At 40.2% G+C, this 9,033-nt stretch overlaps 1 protein-coding gene across 1 annotated transcript; it reads left to right on the forward strand.

Moving 5' to 3' along the window:
- Positions 1 to 3,784: 3,784 nt before the first annotated feature.
- UTS2 (urotensin 2) lies at positions 3,785 to 7,320 on the forward strand. Its single transcript, XM_062507595.1, has 4 exons — positions 3,785 to 3,887; positions 5,950 to 6,060; positions 6,543 to 6,586; positions 7,204 to 7,320. Exons 1-4 carry the CDS (start codon positions 3,785 to 3,787, stop codon positions 7,318 to 7,320), a joined length of 375 nt encoding a protein of 124 aa, XP_062363579.1.
- The last annotated feature ends 1,713 nt before the right edge of the window (positions 7,321 to 9,033 follow it).

A 9,033-nucleotide genomic window follows, 5' to 3' on the forward strand; every position in this document is an offset into this window, starting at 1 on the left:
CAGCTGCAATCCCATGCTCAAGAATTGTCAGACCTTGCCAATTCTGTAGCAAAAAAAAAAAAAAAAATACCTTCAGAGAGGCCTAAGGACCCATCATCTTCATCACACAAGGGTGCATGTTCAGGCAAGCACATACTCACCTACATACCTTCAACCAACCTCAGAACAAGAAAGCCTAGGTCAGAACCCCTCAGAGGTATTACAAAACATTGAAAGAAATTCTTAAGATTAAATACTCCTATGCATACCCAAATGCATCCTCTGTAGTGCTACCCCATATGCTGCTGCATTACAGCTCACACACAGTGAACAGAGGAAGCATCTTCAAAAAAAAGTTAACAGCAGGTTAAACTTAGGTTTTTTTCTTTGGTTTCCTTATTCTCCAAACAGGCTATTTTCAGCACAGTATAAATAGGGCAATGTAATTTGGTTGAAGAAAAAAACCACCTTATTCCATACATGATCTAATGAGGCAGCTATTCTAGTATGCAAAATAAAACTAATAATCACATTATGTAGCTGAATAATCAGCTAAAATGTTAAATTTTAAGTCAAAATATAGTCTTAGGTGTTAATGAGAACAGATATCTGCAGTGACAGCAATGTAAAAACCTCCAAGCCCCTATACAATAGACCCTAAAAGAAAAATTAATAACAGTGCAAATATTTTTCCAGCCAACACGTATAACTCATTGAAACAACATTTTAAGTAAAAAATGGTGGTAAAATTCAAGGAAGAGATGCGTATTCATACAATAACAAGCTCATCTGCAATACCAGTGCCAAAACAAAAATCATTCTGCTGCACACCTCTTTCCTTGTAAACTAAATTTAAGCCAAAGTTTAACACTAGAAGTTTTATCCTCTGAAGAAGTCCCTCATACAAATGCTACTGGTAAATCACACCTTCTCAAATTCCTGGTTTTGCCAGCTGTCGTAATATTTGACTAATAACTCATGCCTTGCTTGCCATAAAGCATTCAGCAACAGGGGAAAGAACTGTTGCACTATAGATTACATTTCATCCATACTATTTTACACAGAAGTAGATAATTTTTGGGGATGTTTGTGATTGTTTCCATCGAGTCTTATTTTTTTTTCAAAGTTGTCCTGGCCTGACTAGCAACTTGTTCTTCATGAGCCATCATATTAAACTAGGAATTGTTGTTTCTTCTAATAATGAAGGATAATCTTTTATGATAGGTTAACATATATTTAATGCTTAGAATTTGCTCAGTGATTTATCTAACCCTACTACTGCAATTTATCTATCTACTGCTGCTCTGATGCACTTGAAAGACTAAATAAGAACTTTGAAGGCTTTCCCCACTAAATATTGCAGAAGAGTTTCAAATCAATTTCCAAGTTGTCAAAGTTCCGTTCCCATTGACTTCCCTCTCCCATGGATCTGTACCTTTGGATTTGTACCTCTGTTTGGGATGAGCTGTTTCTTGATGACGTTGGCATGATGACGCCCGAGGGAGATGCCTTTGACATTTTGGGAGAGGAAAGAGTGTCTAAGTGACAACTTCAAACCTAAGCAGAGGCAATAAGCCACGGGCAAGTTGCCCGACTTGAGCATGACGCATGGATCTAAGAGGCTGAGTCTTCCTTGAGAAAAGACAAAGGACAGCAGTTGCTGGTAAGAGTGCTTCATTAGCTTTCCTTGGAGGATGTGTAGAGTGAATATTGATAATACCATTGTCATTGATAGTTCACTGAAGGAGAAGCATTTGTACAGAGCATCCAGCACCAACAGTGAGATCATGCATCAAATCAGACCTAATTACTGTCTGCAGTTTTGGAACAAAGAGCTGCATGACTCAGATAAGGAGAGAGAATTCCTCTCCTGCTACTTATCTCCCACATAGGGAAGCACAGGGAAAGGGGAATAAAACATATTAGATTACAGAGAAATTCTTTTGTCATAAACATTCAGTTCAGCAAAGAGAAGTCCAGAGAAATAGGATTTGTCATTCAGATGCCTGAAGCATATGTTCAATAGTCAAGGCAAGTCAAATACCAGCCCCCTCTGTGCACACAGGGAAGTTTAGGCTGGCAGGACAGCTGCAGGTCCTTTCCCACCTCTCCAACACTCCACCAGTGCACTCAGATCAGAGGATTTGAACTTACAAGGGGATGCCAAGGGCCTTACCAAGCTTAGTTTTGAAATTCTGTCCCATTCCATCCTTGGATCTACTCAAACCTGACTAGACACACTCCCGGACCAACTGTTCTGGCTGACCCTGCTTGGGGCAGGGGGATTAGAGTATGAGACTTCCAGAGGTGCTTTCTGACCTCAACCTCTTTCAGAGCCCAGTGTGTTTCTGGACACCCTGTTAGCTCACCCATAGGGAGACTGCTCCCCTTGAGTTAGACTCACAGCAGAAATACTTCTGCTCTACATAACTGATGTAGCCAATTTGAAATTAGTCTTAGGAGCCACAGGATGTACAATACAAAAATTAATCTTTGTCAGGAAATGCTAATAAAGGAAAAAGATGAGAAGCAGGTAAGTTCACACCTTTTGCAACTTAATTACCACAAAACTCAGCATATGGAAACAACTTTAGCAACATTAGCTAGATTTCATAGCATTTTGAAGAACATTTGAAGACAAAAACATTTGAGTAGAGAGGCAGAAAAGTAACAAACCTCAATTTGTTACGAACAGGCATTATCTTCTCACCATTAAAAGGAAAGAATATTGTCTTATTGCCTTTAAAAAAACTTACCTTTTTTGTTAATTTTCAAGGCTCTGTACAGTTGGATATGACACTGCATAGAGAATGGAGGTGAGGAACCAGTCCAGTCAGTCCTTGCTCTGTGATATGATAAATCAAATTGTAAATAAAGAAGACAAAATACACCAGACAGAGGGAAAGAAAGACTAAAGTGATGAGATTACATGAGGCAACCCCTGTGTTAGCATTAGGCAAAAGGCAAATGGGAAAAACCTTGCTAACATACTCAGAATTAAGTAGTTAGTTCCAACTGAAAGAGAAGATAAGTGAAATGGAAAATGGTCTTCCAGTCTACAGAGGGACCTGTGTTTAATATCAACCAAAATAGTTTATATGTACCAAGAAGTCTCCAGATGGAAGCTGTACTTTCTCTGCCAAGACAATTCTCTAGGGCACCATAGGATGAGGTCTTCCCAAATAAATAGATGTGAAATTCTGCAAGGGGGAACAAAAAAACATTTAAAAATTGAGTTCTCCTAATATTATCTTCGTAAGTATCAAGCATTTCTAAGTCCCTCTGTTTTTTACTTTTTCTGGCACAACAAATACAACACAACACATTCATCCATCTCACAGAAGAGAGAGGGGAAAAAAAAGTGCATTTCATATCAGATGCTTTGCGTCAAGACTGCTAAGGCTCATAAATCAGCTGTCTATTGCCCTGGTCATTTCAACAAAGTCTGACCCTTTTGTTAACTCATGATTTATAACTGAAAGTTACTTTTTTTTAAATGCCAGATTTATAAACTTTACTGTGCTTGGTTTGATATAATATCCATTTGTACACCAAGCTATAAGACAGTAAATTTATTGTCTATGAACTGTTACCTTGAAAAATTACATCAATGCAAAGTGGTTTCCATTTAGAATCAATGGGCAATAAATTCATTGGATTTTTTTTTGAAGGGGGGAGAGAACATGATGATATTTATGAGGTCATGAGTGGCTATATAATGGGTGAAAGTGGGAGCTGAGGCTACAGTTAGACAGGAGTGCTGAGTTACAGGGTTAGACACAACGAAACGTCCAACACAGCAACGATGCATAAACTGATTCTTTGCTGTCTCATTATCGTCAGCTTCTCCTGTCCTCTCTTGTCTCTCCCCATCATCAATGCCAGTGAGATGTCTTATCAACACTCAGGTAAGAGGCTTTTGATTTTAATGGTTATCAGGCAGGGGTTGGAGCAGTAAAACCAGGAAAGCAGCAGCCGTGCTTTCCCAGGGGCCTGTATCTGTTCTGCTCCGAAACAAAAGTATACATTGAGGAGAAAAAGGTATCTGAGTCTTACAACACTGAATGTGAGCTGGTATTCAGTGTCTGAGCATTCATAGGTACTGGGTAACTTAAAGAAGCTTGGCTGTACAGTCTCTCCTGTTTGTACCCTTTGAATTGAGCTCTTACATGTTTAAAGAAGGGGAAACCTTTTGCAAACATCAAGAACACGCAAATCTCTCTTACAGTCCTGTGTATTGAGAATGCTATTTGCACTAATTCAGATTCCATTCATCCCAGGGAAAGAATAAATGTTTGCTTGAGAAACCAATCCTCAAGGTTTGAAATGTCTCAGCAAAAATGCACAGCAGAATCTGGAAGGTTACTGTCACCAGACCTGACTGGTACTGGAAGACTCTCTGAAATGAGTTCTAAAAGAACAGGCAAACCAATCCAGAAGTTATTGCATAAAGCTGACTATTAAAAAGTAGCTGTTCTTACCTGCTTTGCAACAGCTGTTGTGCTGGTTCATAGGTATCAGCAGTCCCCAGTCTGCTTTGAAAATCTTGGTCTCATTAAGCTAACATCTTCTCAAGCCTTCCACAATGTAATTTGCATTTACAGGTACCCATGACTCAATATGAGTAATATCTGTCACATCATAGCTGGCTCTAACCATTATTGCATTAGGTTCAAGACACTGTGCTTTTAGATCTTCCTTGCTGGTATAAAGAGTCTCTGGGATTGAGAAGACAGAAGAGGAACTCTCTTAAAGAGGGTTGTTTTTGGTTTGTTTGTCTTTTTTTTTTTTTTTAAAATCCCAAAGCAAATTTACCTGCTAGCACTGCTCTGATTTAAAGAATAATCTATGGCCACAGATACAGATTGTCTCCACATAGCACTGGGAGTTTTTTGTGTTCTTATACTGAGTCCAATATTGAAATCCTCGCTATCCTTTGCAAATGTCCTTTTATGCAGTGAATAAACCAATAACATGGATGTCCAAGGTCTTCAAGCTCCTGATCTTTGTGCAAGTTTTTGAAACGTTGGGAGATTATTTTCATTTTACTTTCTTACATATCCATGTGAGGAGCTCACAGTCACACCCATCCCTGCAGGTCAGAGCAACTGAAACTCCATAGGTCACCTACAAGTACAATTACAAAATTATTTTCATCTACACAAAGAGTGTTTGATAATGACACCCTCTGGTTGCTCACAACTTTGAACGTCTGCTATATATTAGCAAAGATGAAATTTACTGCTCAGATTACAAAAAACCCAAGTTACCTGGAATATAGCACTGCTAAGGGCTTCTGTTGGCAACCCGCCTTGGGGCACAGGCTAGCCAGAGAATTCTAAATTCTCTGTGTGTAGACAAATTAATTGTATCAGCTACCAGCAAGCTGTTGTGTTGGAAAAAGTATTTTTGCACCAAGAAGCGCAGCTGCCAAAATAAGTTGTAAGTTTTCCTACCTTTATTCCTGCCCTTCCACACCTTGCCTTGGATTTAGTAATTGTAAAATGAAGCAGCTTAATAGGCCTTGATCAAGAAGTTTTGTCTTTATTCATAGGAAAGCTGCAGCATAGGAACTACTTGATAAAGAAATGAACTGAAATAAAAATTTTAAAATTACATACAAGTCTGGGCTGTGTGGAAGGAACTGGAAGGATGACGTTGAGTACCTCAAGTGACAGGAGAGGCTGCTGTTGGTCAAAAACTTTGGTAATGAAACATCTGCCAGAGAAATGAGAATCTGCGATGAATGTCAGGAAGGTATATTTTCTCAAAGCTTTGGAAATAAAGGAGTACAAAACCAACTATCCCCTATTATAATAACTAAATAAGGATGGATAGTTGGTATTTTTGTTAAAATCTTCAACAGGTGGGGTCAACAGACCTGATCAGAAATCACCTGACACAGACTGAAACAGGGATGCAAAGCAAAAGACTCACCCTATGCCTGTTTTTGTCATCTTCCATTGACAGCTGATGAAGATTCAAGGTTAAACCTGGAGAGGCTGGGCAGCCTTGGAAGCACCTCCCTGCTCCAGTTCCTGCCAGAGCTCCTGGGCACACTGACTGAGGACAGCAAAGCAGGTGAGGATTTACCACAGCAGTGGGAAGGTGCCCATGGTTTGCACCTCCAGCTCCCACAGATACCACACCCCAGCTCCTGGTATTTGCTAAAATACAACGTTATGCATAAGCAGCAAACAGCTGTCATTCCCAGTTAACGTGGATTTTGGGGAAACCTGCTGAGCAGCCATGCCTGCAGCTCAACACCACCTCAAAATCTGCAAATGAGTGTTGCAAAACTTCCAGATAGCCAAAGCAGGGCAAGGAGAAGATTGGCCTAAGAGGAGCTGGCAGACAGAACAGAATAGCAGTCTTACAAAACATCAATACTTGCAGAAAATGCAGACTCAGTAGCAATGGATGGTTTGGGAAGCAATAGATGTTACCCTGCACATTCCAGTCCAAGGCCTCTGTCAGCTATAGCATTATGGCAAATGAGAATTACTTGCCTAATTCATGATTTCTAAATGGTAAAACATTTCATTGCGTCTCCCCATTAACAGGTCTTACTCCCAGCAACTACAACCCAGGGGAAAATATTAAAGAGGTAAGTAAATAACCACCTGTCCCTGAAACAAGAAAAATAAAAATTTAAACTACACAGAATTGTTATCAAGATGTCATTTCAGATCCACAGACTTCACAAACAGTACAGTATAAAGTAGTATGCCACAGTGTTCTTGAAGCTGGAATCACTTAGGCAGGAGGGAGGAAAAAATGGAAAAGGAAAAAAAAAAGAGAGGGCAAGAAGTCCAGACCATTTAATTCTAAACCCTCCACTTTTTTCCCCCCTTTCTTTCTTTTTCCCTAGAAAAACAGCTAAGTCAAGGCAAATTTCCAGCTTCATCAGCCCAGGCACCAGTATTTACACCACCACCACTCTCAGCACAGGCGACACAGTATTATCAGATTTGTTATCAACCATTACATACATACATGGAGAACATCATCCCTGTTCATTTCCTGCTGAATTAAATGTAAATGCAGAATACAGGGATGAGTTTTAGTGCAACATCTAAAGCAGAGGTCACACTGGGCAGTCCCCTCCTTCCCCCAGTGTCAGAACACAGGGCTGGGTGATCAGGAAGGGTGGGGGCAGTGGAATGTGTACTTTCCCCCTGGGAACCACCTGCCAGTAACCTCTCTAATGCTGTTGGATTTCAGACTTTCTATGGGAATCCTCCTCGAATTGCTTTGCTGGGACGCTTCCTGACCAAGGACAGGAAACAGTACAAGAAACGTGGGAATCTTTCTGAGTGCTTCTGGAAATATTGTGTGTAAACAGGAAACTCCCTGACTGGTTGCATAATTTATACAGATGTCTGAAAACATGTATATAGATTCGCTTGATTGAAAATGAGAATGAAGAAACATGAAGGCAGCGCCTAACTTTAGACTCTATGCTACTTGGAAATGAATAAATTCTTGATGTTTTGCAATTATGTTGTGACCAATGTAGTAATTTCTTAGAGCTCAGCACAACAGGAAGGAAGTAATAGGAGAAAGAGACAAATACACAGCACAAAGAGAACTTGGGCAGGGGAAGAAAAATTCCCGTAGGGTTCTGTGAAAACTCCCAGAAGGGCTCAACTGTGCCTAAGTTCAGAGGCAAGGGGATTTTCTCCTTTGTCACTTAATGTAGACTGGGAGGCCAGGAAGAAGGGACATTGGTGCATTCCCTGAAAATACTGAGCAGGTAAGGGATGGCAGCTTAACAATGCCCAGTCCCCTCCTGCCATCGCCCAGGCACCTCAAAAACAATCAGCACATGTCAGGATCAAGCATTTGTTCCCACTACTGCTGGAGATAACTGCTTCTCTCAGTCACTTGTACAAAGATCCACAAATCTATTGCTCTGCCCAGCTCCCAGCTACCCATGACAGGGCTGCCGGTGTGTACGATGAGTTTTAAGAATTGCGTGTGATTATCATCAAGAACAGTATGGAAGGTAAACCTGGTTGTCAATGTCAAGACTTTACATACAGATTTGGACAGTCAGTGGAGGCAGGAATGACACCATGTGAAAGATTCTGTGGCTGTGACCTGCACACAGGTGGAGGAAGGTGATACATGACATAGATAATCCTGCTTTGAGACTCAAGGGCAGTGACATTTGTTCCTCTGAGCTACCACTCATTGATAATGTTGCTGTTATCTTGGCATGTAACATAAATAAAGGAGAGGACAAAACAGTAGTTACAAGAAGCTTCTAGCCTGACTCCCCTGCATGCAGAGTACCTTCAGACTCTCTCAGCCCTGGGTACCTTCTGATAGTAACTTCAAGAAATAGAGCTAAACAGGAATTGTCTCTGGGAGATGCCATTTTTGACATCACAAACTGTCTGAGCTGTGAACCCTTGCTCAATACATACTTTGTACAAATCTCACTCCAACCAAGGCTCACAGAAAGCTTGAAGTAAACACCTAACCATGATATACAGGCTAAAGTGATCTCAATAGTACACATCATAAATCTCTGACTGTGCTGTTTAAACAAAGACTACAGGTTTAAAACAGCTTATTCACCTCATGTAAATTATAAGACAGATGATGCCAGATGTAACAGAGAAAAATGTCCTCAAAGTCAGAGCAGCAGGATGCACTGTGCAGCTATTTGAAATCTTCTCAACATTCATCCTTCTCTTACATAGTGGAGCAAGTCAGTGGCTCTCTGGAAATTACTCCTCTACTGCTACCTCATCAGCCAATAAAAACTTGTCAGAAGATACTTCAAATTTATCTAAATGAATAATCAGCTAAGATAGACATATAGACTGGGAGAAGTGTCGTGCCTAAAAAGTCTGGGGGAAAAATATTTTCAAAAACTGCAAGCATAAAGCTAAATAAATAAAACCAGAGTGAATGATAATAGAAAAAAAAAAATCACAAGTATTATAAGTTCACTAGCCATCTACCTGAGAGAGGAAAGAAATGAAGAGCTGTCAGGTATTGAGGATGGGGTCAAGACAAGGTAATTAAGCTACAGATAGTGAA

Source organism: Cinclus cinclus, chromosome 23 (genome assembly GCF_963662255.1).
Source record: "Cinclus cinclus chromosome 23, bCinCin1.1, whole genome shotgun sequence".
Lineage (NCBI taxonomy): Eukaryota > Metazoa > Chordata > Aves > Passeriformes > Cinclidae > Cinclus > Cinclus cinclus.

Coding starts and splice junctions, on each gene's coding strand:
- UTS2 (XM_062507595.1), top strand. CDS start 3,785: ATGCATAAACTGATTCTTTGCTGTCTCATTATCGTCAGCTTCTCCTGT. Junction 3,888..5,949: donor GATGTCTTATCAACACTCAG/GTAAGAGGCTTT, acceptor TTCCATTGACAG/CTGATGAAGATTCAAGGTTA. Junction 6,061..6,542: donor GACTGAGGACAGCAAAGCAG/GTGAGGATTTAC, acceptor CCCCATTAACAG/GTCTTACTCCCAGCAACTAC.